The sequence below is a fragment of the Bombus pyrosoma genome, linkage group LG2 (assembly GCF_014825855.1).
Source record: "Bombus pyrosoma isolate SC7728 linkage group LG2, ASM1482585v1, whole genome shotgun sequence".
NCBI lineage: Eukaryota > Metazoa > Arthropoda > Insecta > Hymenoptera > Apidae > Bombus > Bombus pyrosoma.
In genome coordinates, this window is record NC_057771.1 from 14,911,101 (window position 1) to 14,925,151 (window position 14,051).

Consider the following 14,051-nt stretch of genomic DNA (forward strand, 5'->3'; position numbering starts at 1 on the left):
CAAACAAGAAAATATCGTATTCCAAGTACATGGTGGAACTTTATGACGTTAAAAAAAAGGCCATCGTAATCAGTACAGATTTGAGAGATTGGAAATTGCGGATGATGACGCGATAAGCTGATTGCGAAACACTGTGTTTTAAATTGCCAAGTTTGCTAGAAATTATATACAGCTCTTCTGTAATAGCGTATTTATTCGTACTCATGTGGACGTTACAAGTTGTTATCTTCGTAACTGTTGAAAATATTAATTTATTTCTTTTTTTTTTTAATTAAATGGAATTATATTTTGTTTGCAATAAATTTTAGATATGGGAAGACCTCTGAGGGCAAATATCCACGTCTCGTATTAGAATTCCGAAGAGTTCATATCAGAAATCTAAATAGCATAAGATTTCACGGAGTTAAAATACAAAAGCGTGACACAATGGAAGCGAGAAATTACACGACCAAGACTGTGCGTAAGAAAGCGAATGAAAATTTATGTGATTCCTCTGAACAGGCACAGTCACGCAAGCATTCGTTAGCATGGCCGCGAGCATCGTAGAGATAGCGCCAGGCAAACGAGCAAATCTGCCTAAATTGTTAACGACAGGAACACAGATATCGACGTTGGTAAGGGAATTAAGATTTTATCTTTCGTTAATTCCATAAATCGGTCTAATTAAGTCGAACGAGCGTCGAGGCTTGATAAGAACGCGGATAATGTCCGACCGGATGCAATTGATCTTTTTCATACTTTCAATCTCCCCTCTTCATTCCTTTCCTCGTGGGAGCTCGCCTCGAGAAAGTCACCGGAGGAAGAAAATCCACGTTCGATCGCGATACACAATTAGCTGTTTGTCAGAGGGGAATCCTCGGTGGCCACTATACAAAAGGGCAGAACCTTTGACATCTGCTTTCGGCGTACCATAATACGGAAAACTATGTGGGACAACGCGGGAGAGCAACGCGTTCCTTGATCGAATATTTCATTGGTTTGTGCGTGCACAATAGGGGGACGGTCCAGCGGAGGCAAGGTAATTTGTTGACAAAGACGAATAAATCGGGATAATCGAAATATGAGATAGTATTTCCTGGGTTATTTGATTGGTTGTCGATGCCGGTGAAAGTCGATAAAATGTTCGAAAGTTTCGTGGTTACCGGGAAATAGATTGTCGCGGGATTGGTATTTTAATTAAAAATTGCGTTACAGACGTAAGAGTTAATTAAGCGAGCGGGAGAGGGAAATGATTTACTCGAAAGATTAAAAGAAACTGAAAATACATCGTTAAATTTGATTGTAAATAGTTTGTACCGAGCTGCAAGAGTTATATCACACCATATTACGAAAATAATGAACATAGTAGCTCCGATGTTGATTCCTGCTCCCCAAAAAATTGTAACTATTGCTTCTAGCTAAAATAGGAACAAATATCGATTTGTACAAATAAATTATCGTATAACGCACAATATCGGAGCAAAGTTTTTATTAAATAAATATCCTTCGCCGATAAAGATCGGTAAAAGGGAGCAGAAAATTTGGAGGAGATTCAAAGGGAACCTACTAAGATCCGTATTTCAGAGGTTTATCCTCGGAATCAGAAATTCCCTCACCGCGTTTACCGCCCGCGCATATCACGCTGCGCCATCGGAATATATCAGCCACGAACGAATAATGCCACTCCATCAAGTAGTAGAACGCGCGCGTACGCTTGGTCGCGCGGCTCTTAAAGCGTCGTTAAAGACACGATCACATCGGTTTTTCTCGCCGGTAAACCGGAGGAGGGATTTTTCTGCTAGATCTCGTGACTTGTACTACCGCAGGGGAAACATTTCCTTCTTAAGCCGTCAATAGGCACCGACACGTCGTCGCCGGTGGCTGGAGGTGGCCCGGAGGGAGGCTAGTTTGCTACATCCGATCTGGAAAGAGCAAAAACACGTCTTTTTAACGCGGCCACGAAAGCGATGCTTGGCCGGCCGAACAAAACGAGCACGAGCCAAGGCGGATTCGGAATATCGAACGAGCGAAAACGCTTTGTAGAAGCCGTGCGCGCGGTCCCCGAGTTCCGAGAAAACGAGATCGAGAGGAGATCTCACGGCGCTCGACGGCCAGTCCGCTCGTTTCCTCTTCTGCCTCTTTCTCTCTTTCTCTGTTCGGCCGCGAAGTACCACGACAACCCAACGACGTGTCTTCACGTCGTTCATCTCCGTGTCGTTCTAGGATTCGCACGATCCTTCCTCAATCGCCGACAGATTCGTCCTGATCCTCTACTCTCCCTTTCCCTTTATCTCTCCGCATCTGTCCACCATAGCGGCCCTTAAGTGTCGACGTTTCGACCGACGTAACAGCGGTGCTGGACACGAGGAACGCGAAGGGACAGAATGAAAAAAAGAGGAAGAGGGCACCGGCTCCCGATCGCGATGCGACGACGATCCATCGTTGAAGGTCGTTCTTCAAGGACTACACTCGCAGAGTCTTTTCCCGCGCGCGAGAAACCCGCAAGAAAGGTGGATCAAATTGGCTATTCGCGAAACAACAGAGTAATCTTCGACGGAGATATCGAAGTTGTAAGCAATTCTTGCTAATTCATCGTGTCTTTGCTCGTTCGATGATTCGAAGGAAATGTATCGATTTCTTTGTCCACTATTCACCAACGGTTTCGCCGTGAAATTTCGCGAGTACTCTGAAACAGAGGTACACCAGCTTCGGAAAGAAGTTGATAGTTAATCATGCATATCGAAATTTACTCCATCTTTAGCTTCTAGAAATAAATCAAGATACACCAAGTTATTTTTCCAACTCGAGTCCCATTAAAATCAGATTCGGGAATAGAGATTTATTGAATTGTTCTCTATCAACCAGAAATATTCGACATTTTACTCGTTAAAAACTTTCAAAATATCCAACGAACTAGCAAATTGTAACAACTGGCTGCCAGATATTAAAAATTCAGGAAAAGACTAAAATTACGATAAGAACATAAAACCATCGTTAGATATCGAGTAGTTCGGTCGTTGGAAAAGCATCATTCATCATTCAGCGATCTCGCACGATCAATGTTCTCCTTGGAACAATGAGATTCCCATGGCGTCACTGATCGGACTGCGTCCCCTGGATATTACGCGCGATGATAGTTGTGAAACGGACGCACGGATAATAGTTTAGCACAGTGGAAATCGCCTGGCAGCGGTTCACACCATGACTACATGTGAATCGCATCTAACGCGGACACACCTGCGTGTACACGGTCTACGTACCGGTGCCTTTCACGCATTAATGATAATGACACGAAACCTCGATGAAGGACAGACTGGTTTCACGCTCGGAATTCTGAAACGTGCCGGAGATTTATTGCCTCCACTTCGCGCTCGCTGCGCTCACGTGTTAATTCGCTGCATTCTCGAAGACGACGACGACTACGACTACGACGACGACAAAGAACAAGAAGAAGGGGAAGAAGAAACGTACACACTATACACATACAGTTTTGACTAAGGGGAAAAGCACGAGGATGAACGTCGTCGGAGGATTCCATCCTCCTTCGCGCCGCTATAAATTCTCCCTTTCGATTCTCGGAATCTGGAATTTATTAATGCCGCGCGAAGGCGAAGTGAAACTTCGAAGATCGCCATCCGTCGAGGGAATGCACACGAAGAAGAACAGGGAAACCGCGTGGACTGGTTCTATGAACCAATTCCAGTCTTTTGTTGCCTCTTACTTCTGTTAGGTTACAGTGATAAGTTCTGTTTAGCTCGATGATCGCATCTGTTGTTCGTTAGTTGATTTAATTTTAAAGTTAAATTTGACAAATAGTTTTGCGTGTTATCAACTGCATAAATGGAGGAGCAAAAAATTAGAATAATATTAAGGACATTACTAACTGAAATTTACTTTGAAATTTATGACTATTTATATTGTCACGTTGCAGTAAATAAATTTACAGAAGCAAGTTAGTTGCTTCTTGAACGTATGTATGTACGTGTAATAATCAAAATTGAGAGATTTACGATATGTCGAGTCTCATACAAGTTCATAGGCTTTACGTTTCGAACTTTATTGCATCTCATATTATACCGAAAGGCTATTGTTTGAATATCTCTATTCAACGTTAAACCTGACACACGAGTTTATTGCTCCAGTTCTAGCAATTCGTTTAAGGAGTGACAACTCGATAACATCGTCGTTCCCACTCGAACATAGACGACTGTATCAAGTTTAGAACATCATAACGAGTGGTCGGATACTCACTCCGGCCGTTCTGGGAATCTAGAAAACTCGGCTGGTTCTTCAGTATATTTATGTCGTTCAAGCACACAAAGAGCGCAATAGGTGCGCGTGCACGGTGCTTTGTTATCGTTCTAAGTAAATGCGAAAAAATGTAGCGTCGGATTTACAAAAGTGAATCACTCGAAAAATGAAAGAGCCGCGCGCGCCTCGGCCCCTTCATAAAAGACCTCAAACACACGCCTATGTGTGTTCACCCGAGGGAAAGCCTCGACGCGAGTCGAAAACTTCGTAAAACGCCTCGTGTGTTCGTAGCAAACGAACGACCTATATTCCGTCGCAAACTACCATGTACCAACTACGATGTTGCATCTTTTTTTCCCTTCTAAAAAAGTTATCCTGTAAACGAACCAGCTAATCGATCTCACGAGACCGCCTCCGTATGATCTGCTTTGACAAGGACGAGCCGAGTTTTTTGGGTTAAGTGTCCTTTCGAAGCGCACGCCCTCGACTAAACAGCTTCTTTCGCTTTGACGTCGTTTGTGCAGTCAACAGGGTTAGTTTTGCTCTTTTTCGACCAGCCGAAAACGGATTCGCGAGACTACGTATCGACCCTCTTTCTAAGTTCGAGCGACATGGACCATATGTGTAGTAGCTGGATTCACGTTTTCTCGAGTCTCTCCAAGCACGTGCTCTGAAAACCATTCTGTGCCGTATTTGTCGCGAGAAACTGGTCGACTAAGTCCGACTGGAGGCTTCATCGAGCGCACGCACACGCATAAATCCCGTCAGACTCGTTGAACGCGTGGTTTGCGCACGTTTATCAGTTTCGAGGGGTTAAGAAATCCTGCTTCTTCCTTTTTTTTTTCTAAATTGAGGGTACTTAGGATCGCGAGTGTTACCCTAAATGTTGGTCAGGAAACACATCTCGAAGGGGTTTCGCTTAGATCTCTTTGGATCTCCTAGAGACACGATCGTCGCATTTAGAGAGATGAAAGGTTACGGTTAAGGTTGATTTGTTCGTTGCCAGCCGTGTTATCGTTACATTAGGAATTATTATTTATCGCAGGCACAGAATTAACCGTGTGGATAAAAAATCGGCTGCCACCGGATGGGAACAGGTCCCTCGATCGACGGAAAACGTGACTTTGTCCCTGTCGCTGGCTGACTCGTAATTAACGAGGCGCGGTAAAGATCGAGATAATGTACGAGACGCGCCGTGGCTAGACCGCCAGTTTGTAATAACATAGAAACCACTTAGTTTTTTCCTTAGTGCCGGTGAAAGCTGCCCTCCCTGTAATTTTTCACTTGCGCCTTCGGCATTGACCCCTTTTTTGGACGACGTTTCCTCTTCCGCGACGCTTTTTCACTTATTTTTAGCGGAGCGTGGAGCGTTCGCAGGGAACCCAAGTGCTGGTGTTTTCGACGCTTTAAAAGCGAGGAATACGGAACAATCTGTTAGAAATTTTATTATTCCGCGCGACTACTAATCCATAGAGGTTGAAACTACATATAACTAGCCAGTTTGTTTCAAACGTGATTCTTACAGACACGACAAAATAAAGTTTGTACGTTTATCTCTTTTCCACTTCTAGTTATTCGCCGCAACTTTTATCTTTGCAATTTAAAATTCAATTCCCGAGTATCCTCGAAGGGTAAGTAATAAAATTAAAAAGTATTCAGAGAATAGATCTGTTTATCTCCCAAGTTGCTCAAATATAAAAAGCAAATGTAACTATAATAAAGTTCCTGAGAATCTACCCTTAGAACCGCATTCAGCCATTTCTCTAAGTTACCCCGAAGCGCTTCAGCTGTCGATTATTACTATACTTAATAACGATCAGTAAATCTCTAATGCGTTCGCGCGACATGGAAACTTCGAGTAAACGATTCGCCATGTTCGACGCTAATTCGTCGTCTCCTGTTCGTTATAGGGGGAGGTTCCGTATGTTTTCTTCTCGGGCGGGATATTAAGTGAACCGACGAGAAGTGGAAATCTCGATACACGCACGTGCCAGGATCGATAAATCACGAGGCGTGGCATGGCCGGTCGTTGGTGCACTTAGCCGGCATCTAATCTATTATTGAGAGTGTCATTCTAGCTGGGCGGCGCTAATGCGAGCCCACCGCCCGTTTAAATGTCAGCCCGATATTTCGAGTGTACCCCGAGCCCATGACGGGATGCGCACCGATGGTCCCTGATTTATTTCCCTCGATGAGATCGAATGGATGTGTGACGCGCCCCGGATGAGCACTTAACGCGATACCAGTTTCACGTTGCCCCTCTATTGCCTTCGAGGCCTCTTCTTGCGTCTTTGCACGGCATTCCATGAATGGCCGTCGAGGGGACATGTGTTTGCCTATTATCTCCTAAGTGGGTGAAAATCATTGGGTGTTATTTGATTTCAGTTAGGCAATTCTTCGTAATCCTTGGATTAGTAAGAGTTTAGTCAATGATAATCATGTCATGGTAGTTTGAGCAACATGCATATTCATTGTACGTATTGGTAGCAATTATAGAAGATATTAATATGATTTTTAATATACGAACATGAAAACAGATAAGGTTACGATTATTTTCATGAAATTCTACACAGCTAGCCAGTGATACCGATCGACATGAGTTATTCGTGTATTACGCAGCCAGTTTCCTCTACTATAATCAGACAGCGCGACGCGTATCAAACACGTTCTCTCATCCTATCATTTTTCATTCGACGAAAGTAGTATAATCAACACGCCATGAGACTCTGCCATAATAGTGAATGCAAATTACAAGCTGCTTCACCGTTTATCAAGAGTGAGCGCCTCATACGGGCGCCGTATTCATTGCTTTATCAAACACGAATATTTTGTACTCACATATATACATATGTGTATACAGTATACATGCATTCTACCATCGTGTACTTCTCTTTCCATAAAACTACATCGAGCTGCAGACCACTAACAATACCATCAACCTTTTCTTCTTTATTCCGTTATTTCCACGAAAAAGAAGGTCGAAATATTCAAAAGAACGAATCACCCACGTTATTTATAGTTGGCAGCGGTTGGATTCGTAATTTCCATTCTCCAGCGGTCCGATAAGTAGTTCGAGCAGCGATTTCGTAGCAGCGACGCACGGGGAAACGTATAAAATCGGGCCCTGGCCCGATAACTAGTCGGCGTTTCCGTCGCATGTTTTCTCTTGGAGGCGACAATTTATTACGTGTTGCTCGAAAGTGAACGTTCCTATGAGCGGCAATGGGTGTAATTTGTATGCATGCCTTCGCGCCGGCAAAAAGTCGATATCGGTTGGCTGCACCGTTGAAAACTTGTCTTCGATAACGATTCCTAATAACATCGGAGACGCCGCGCGACACCGCGTCACCGCCGATCACTGCGAAGCGGATTTGGCTCACGCGCGCTTCCGCCGTGTTGGTGAAAGCCTCGTCCACGCAAACGTTGTTATCCTGTTTTCACCTCAAACATCATACGCTCATTAGATCCGACAATGGGGAAACTGACCGGTCGATCGACTCGCAATACGGCCGATCGATGTCCTTGCGTCTTGTTCGGTTATCCATCAATTATATACGGTTTAACAAGAAGTTGCTTATCTGCTGACGCGATCTAGTTTTCTGATCGAATAAGTTGGCCTAAGTTTGGCTAACGGAGTATAGTTGATGAGTGGTTTGTTAGCTTGAGGATTTTCAATGAATAGTAATTTATTGGAAGAAAGATTATTGATCGAAGCTATTTATCGCGTGAGAATGAACTTTCTAGACTGAATATTAAACTCAATGGGAATGGTTTCTATTATAATTTTAATGACTAGTGTGAGAGTGGTTTTATAACTCGAATTCGAAGGATCACGATCGGAAAATAATTGTACATTCTTATATGTAGATGTAGAACACATAATACGTGTAATTATTATAACATTTTAGCTATCTTTCAAGATGGACTATTATATTTCTACGATCAATACATTCTTCTGCGATACTTTCAATACCCTAAGCGCTACTGATACCATAAAGAAAATATTACAAAATGCTCGAAGTCCGCGAAGACACGGAAAGCATTGCATTTTCTACGCATTCACAGCAAGTCACTAATATTTCTCGCAACGTTACGCAGCCTATCGGCTTCGCATCCGCGATCTCACAGACTCTCGTTTGAAAGCCAGTAAAAGGAATTTCCCCTTTGTGCAAATGTGTATATGATCGTTCGTGCGGAAGAGTTCCCTGTGTATAGTGACTTTGGTTAATAACGTCAGAGCAATACGTAATACACCTATGACATTTCTATGCATTAACGCGTCCGTCATCTCGAATCGAGCTCGCAGAGGAAACCGCGTCGATAAACGAGAACATCTCCACGTTCCACAGCTGTGCTCGATGAAAGGATAGAGGTGCGAAAGGCGATGCAACGATGCACCGTGGTCAATAATAAATCAATGAGTAATTAAAGGCTAACGGTACAGAGCAAATGAGCCTACGCTGACCACTAGCTCGGACCCGGAACGGGATTCTCTCGCTTCTCTCACTCCAACGCGCCCAGCATTTCGCTGATGTACGAATGATTTCATCACGGGTTATCCATCATCGCTTTGCCTAGCGGTGAGATGTTTGATGATGCCGCGATTTCTTGAACGCTTTTCGGACGTACTGTTGTTGCGCCAGCAACAAACAACTAGCTGTAACGGAAACGTTGCTCGATTTATTCCAATCTCTGCACGTTCACCGTAGCCCTGCCGATGCTGTTGATTGAGCGGGGAAGAAGAATGCTCTATTACCGGCAAATAAGAACGTTGGAATGGAATTGAGAATGTTAAAGTTTCTTTCATAGAAAGTATTCCTATCTGGTTTTTTGAATGAAAATGAAGTGGAATCTTTGTTTAAAGTATCGGGATAGGAAAGAGAATCGAGGATTCGGGTATTATAAGCATTGGTACGTCGAATAAAAATAAATGAAATATTTATCAAACTTTTGGAATATGGAAACAAGCTTCTGTTATCGAAAGTGTTAAAAATTTAGATCAGGAAGAAATCTTCATTATATTATTACGTAAATCTCACAGAATGTTAAAAAGAAATTACAAACTTTAGAGCTTCTGAATATTTAATTTCTTGAATCAAATTTAATTGGAGTACTTATCGAGGTTTTAATATGCCAAAAAGAAATTAACAATTTTAAAGCTCTTGATGATATCGATATCTGATTTCATAAAGCAAAACAAATCGGACTCTTTATCAAACTCCTAACAAGCCTCGTCGATTATCCATACTCAGTTTTGCTCGTATTTAATAACAATGATTATTCGACGATTATGACTCGTGTAATCTTTGTATAGCCGTGCATAATGACTGCGACTTAACACAAAGTATCATCCAACGCGTATGCAAGTGAACACACGTTACGCGACAATTGCGTAATAGTGTTTAAGTGTGCAATATGTTGGTAATTTGCATGTAATAAGCCCACCGTGTCGTAACGCGTGGCACAATGCACGATCAACATTACATATTCCTAACTAACCGAGGGAGTTGTTACCGCGAATAATAAACAAGTCTATTGGCGGCTTCGAATTTACCCCATAAACAATCTTTCTGCGCAGTCGGTCGAACATAATGCACGGTCGAGATGACGCGACAAGATACCACCCAATAAATTTCCTTATACGTAATTTTCTGAGTCGCGTATCTTCGCGTATCAGCGTGAAATAAGCAGAATTAGCTATAAGTAAATAAATAATATCGATAATCATCAACGATTTTTACAATCGTCAATAATAACACGACACCGCGTGCGTAATTGAAGACGCGTAATATGAACGTTCGGAGAGTAGAAAAGTAAACAAACACTGGATTCGAGAAGTGTTATTGTACGTTGATACGAGACTGATTTTTTCTACGTAGTTTAACTTTCAACTTTAAGGAATAATATTTTAGCTGCAAATTTCTAACGTCCGCATCGTACAATATAATTTTTATATCATTGTCACCATTATAATTGTTATAGTATGTCGATCTGATTATTTCTTGAGATATTTGTTATTTAAGTAAAAGTTACCGTATCATGAGGTCATATTTTGTATTCTTTAGTCGTATAGATACACTGTCGTAGAGTAATAAATTCTTGCAGAGAATCTGAATGAATGTAAACATTTCGGAATAAATTAATCTAATAACAAAAAAATAGATACTGTTGCATTTAAGAAAAAAAATCTTTGTCCATTGTAAAATATCTTATTTGGTATACAGTAACTTTTACTGAATATAAATAACACGTTCAACTAGTGAACAGATGAAAAGATATAAGTGAATATCATAACGTTAACACGTTCGCTTCATATTAGTTATAATTTATAATGCTGTGTGTCAACAGACATTAATACAATAGCTGTCTCGATATTGTCCTTATACACATGTTTAATAGGTATTAGTACGAAATATTTTTTGTACGTCTTACATTTGTCTGACATACGTCATGCATATAACCTAAAAACCCGCGTCAACTCAAATCCATAACTCTAATTGAATCATACGTAGCGAACGTATTAAACAGTCACAAATTAAATAAATATTCATACCTGTAACACTCTGGCTGCATCCAAATCACGATGTCCCATCACAAAGATCATACATTCAGCCTCCCTGCATCGGTCAGAACACCAAACTCACAAAACGCGTCGCTGCCACAAACATACAAAAATAACATTTTTTACACGCCGACCTAGCAATTTTCCTGGTTATACCGTATCACAATAACTCGTCAATTTGTATAGCAGTACTTGGCAACGACATTTTATCCGTATTCATGGTGTACGTTCGCGCGAGTTCCACTGCAATTACACGCCCCTCGTCTCGTCCCAATTTCCATTTCCAGCATGCTCTGTTAATCGCGGGCGCGAATTAATCCGAACGTATGTACAGAGGGCGCGAATTAATCCGAACGTATAGAGGGCGCGACGGATTGTGTCGAAATTGCCACGAAGAAAGCCGAGCCGAAACTGTCGCGAAGAAAACCGAGTCGAAATTGCCGCGAAGAAAGCCGAGTCGAAACACAAGTGTCGTGACGCGAAAATCGGTAAACCGATGTACAATCATCGACATTTCGCACTACGAATTGTACTAGCTACCGAGCTTCTTTACTCTCAAACAACGCGAAACGTTAACACCAATCCACAAGTTCAATTACACGTAGTTCGAAGTGCATCTCGCGAGGTTAATGCGCCACATTTGTGCTAGTTTTCATGTCTTTAGAATTACGCAGCTTCATCGTAAACATCGATATGCTGGAAAACAGACACAATTTCCTGGTTCCAACGTCACCTCACAGGTTTGTTATTTGCTTCATTGGCTAAACTGCTACTTTTAATAATGAAACGGAGTTAATTTATATATTTTAATAATTAATATTAAAAGGGTAGTTATTTCCTACCTTTAGTTATACATATGAATTTCCATAAATATTAATACTTAATATTAGTAATTAATATCCGTAACAGTGATACCAACATTGTAAGTTAGGAAAACTGTAAACATTAGTCGATTGTGCGATAGAATCTCAAAAATAGATACAAAGTTTAAAAATATTTGGTACATACATAGAATCCTCGTGTTGCAACTTAAGTTTCAATACAAATCGAAGAATTCGAGCGTAGAATAAAAATATACGAAAGCAACTAAGACCTCCGAGAAAATACAAGTCGAGCAACTCTCATCAGAAATTTATGACAAAAAATCTGTACAACTTCCGAGTCAATTTCTTCCACACGACGATTCTTGCAAATTAGCCGCGTTCGACTAACAAGACGCGTTCACGTAGCAAGAAACTCTCGCCGCCCGGAGCAAGGGAATGCACTTATCTGAAAGAAAAAGCAAAACACAGGATCACGCGAACAATCGGCAAGTTCGACTTCGAACCATTCGTTGATAAAATCCGTTTCTTCTATCGTGGTCAGGGATCGTAGCGATCGGTTGATCGATCGATCTACGATCACGATCGAGCGCGATATCGTCGAAGCTCAATGCAAACGATCGATCGGTCGATCGTCGAACGATTTCACCTCTCATGACTATGTACTTCTCTCCGTATTCTCTCGACGACCCTTTCGAACATTGAGGATGCGCGTCGACAGCGATTAACTGTAACTGACTATCCAACGCTGAAAGAAAGCAAACGATTTCTCTGAGAAAGAAACTCGCAGAATATTCGAAAGAACGCGTTCTTTCCGTGTCGATGTTCCCAGACCGAATTTCCGTCAATCATTGTTCCGCATTCCGGTGCATTCACTCTCGTGGGAGTGGTTTAACATTTGAGCTCACTGGCTCTTATTCCGCTCGAGTTCGAGAATAATAGAGGTCTCGCGAACGACCTCGAGGCTGCGATCTCGAACGGTTCTCCTGCGATTACGCGGTACAACGCTGACCGTCTTCTAGAGGAAATATCGGGCCTCGTACCAGAGAAGATCAGCGAGGAATACTTTCTTGCAAAAATCCAAGCGTTAATTATACCCTATAGGCTTAAACCTACTGTTATAAGGTACACTCTTGTTCGTGAGTATTAACTGTATTAAGACATCTGCTTCGCGAAACAGATTAGGTATCGAGGAAACGATTAATCGTTTTAATTAGAATTTTATGTTTATAGCAGGATAGCGATCTAAAGTACAATTTATAAAACAACAACAGTTTATAAGAATTGTTAAAGTAATTAGGCGAAAATTAAGTGCTGATTCCTAGTTTAAATTCTACTGAAAATATTTACAACGCAGCAGGTGTAGGTGAGTTTAAGAATTTTAGAATTTAATTTTATTAGAAAGAGAATTAACGATTTTTATAATTTCTTCTGTCTTTCTAGGAATCACGACAAAATAATACTTATGAAAAAGTGAACGGCCAATCTGTTTCAACGAACGCTCCAATTTTCCACCACAGTTACACCAAAAATGGCAAAAAGATGGAGTTCACCGACCTCTTAATTCAACCATTAATCGAACCTTGCCTGATACTTCAGCCGTCAGTCTTGGTAACGAGTAACGTTTGGCGATTCTCGGAATCGCGATTGGCATGGAAAACTAATTAAGACGCGATTAGCCGAACGTAGCAGGAGCATCATGATCGATTAGCCAACCGATAAGGGTTCGTGGTTCGCGGCGCAACCTTAATTAGCGTACGCTCTGGTTCGATTTCTTTCTCTCTTTCCCTTTCGAAGGCCGTTGGACTAATAAGCGCGTGCTCCTCTTCCCTTCGTGACCGTTTCTCGCGAAGGTGGTCCAGCAAAGTCGCTAGTAGGCAAGCGTAAAAAGCAGGCCTATGAATCAACGGTGCTTAAGAATCGTTAGAGCTCCATTGACCGGTCGGTGGTGGCAAGAAAGCGAGAGCGAGACGGCTCGCCTACGTGCACATATAAGTCTCGGACAATGCGTAGCTAAACCGTTTAATAGCGATAACAGTTTCTCTGCCGCGAATTACTTCCACCGCACATCGTCGTCAACACGCAAAAACGTTGGGAAGAAAGGCGAGAACTTCGATCAGAGAAACAAAGTTGCTCGAGATCTTGTACGCGTTCGACGTATATGAAAATCGTCTTATGTGTGTCTCGTTGAAAGAAGAAGACTTAAGCCTACGCAGCCATTGTGATCAGAGAACTGGAGGAATATAAATGAATTCACAAGTGGATAGAATTCTATAACATGAACACGATAAAGTTTTGTATTTTCGTTATTATTCGTGATTTTCCCATAAACGATGGCTTTAAACGAGAAAATTGTTGGGTGCTACGAAGTGGCTTAAATGAGTATAAAGCGCTTAAAATGTTTGTATTTTATCAGTTATTTATTGGAGTTTAGTGAA

General features: G+C 41.7%; 2 protein-coding genes across 3 annotated transcripts in view; one reads left to right on the plus strand and one right to left on the minus strand.

Annotated features, from left to right (window-relative positions):
• The window catches only part of LOC122577850, an 85,079-nt gene extending 74,015 nt beyond the window's left edge, over nt 1-11,064 (minus strand). For both annotated transcript variants that reach the window (XM_043749547.1, XM_043749546.1), the window contains exon 1: nt 10,784-11,064. In XM_043749547.1, the coding sequence (XP_043605482.1) occupies nt 10,784-10,803 (20 nt within the window). In that variant the 5' untranslated portion in view covers nt 10,804-11,064. The remainder of the gene's footprint in view (nt 1-10,783) is intronic.
• A 237-nt stretch (nt 11,065-11,301) lies between these two features.
• Nucleotides 11,302-14,051, plus strand: part of LOC122577713 (ephrin-B2) — a 293,161-nt gene continuing 290,411 nt past the window's right edge. Inside the window, exon 1 of the mRNA XM_043749216.1 lies at nt 11,302-11,532. Within this exon, the coding sequence (XP_043605151.1) occupies nt 11,447-11,532 (86 nt within the window). The 5' untranslated portion in view covers nt 11,302-11,446. The remainder of the gene's footprint in view (nt 11,533-14,051) is intronic.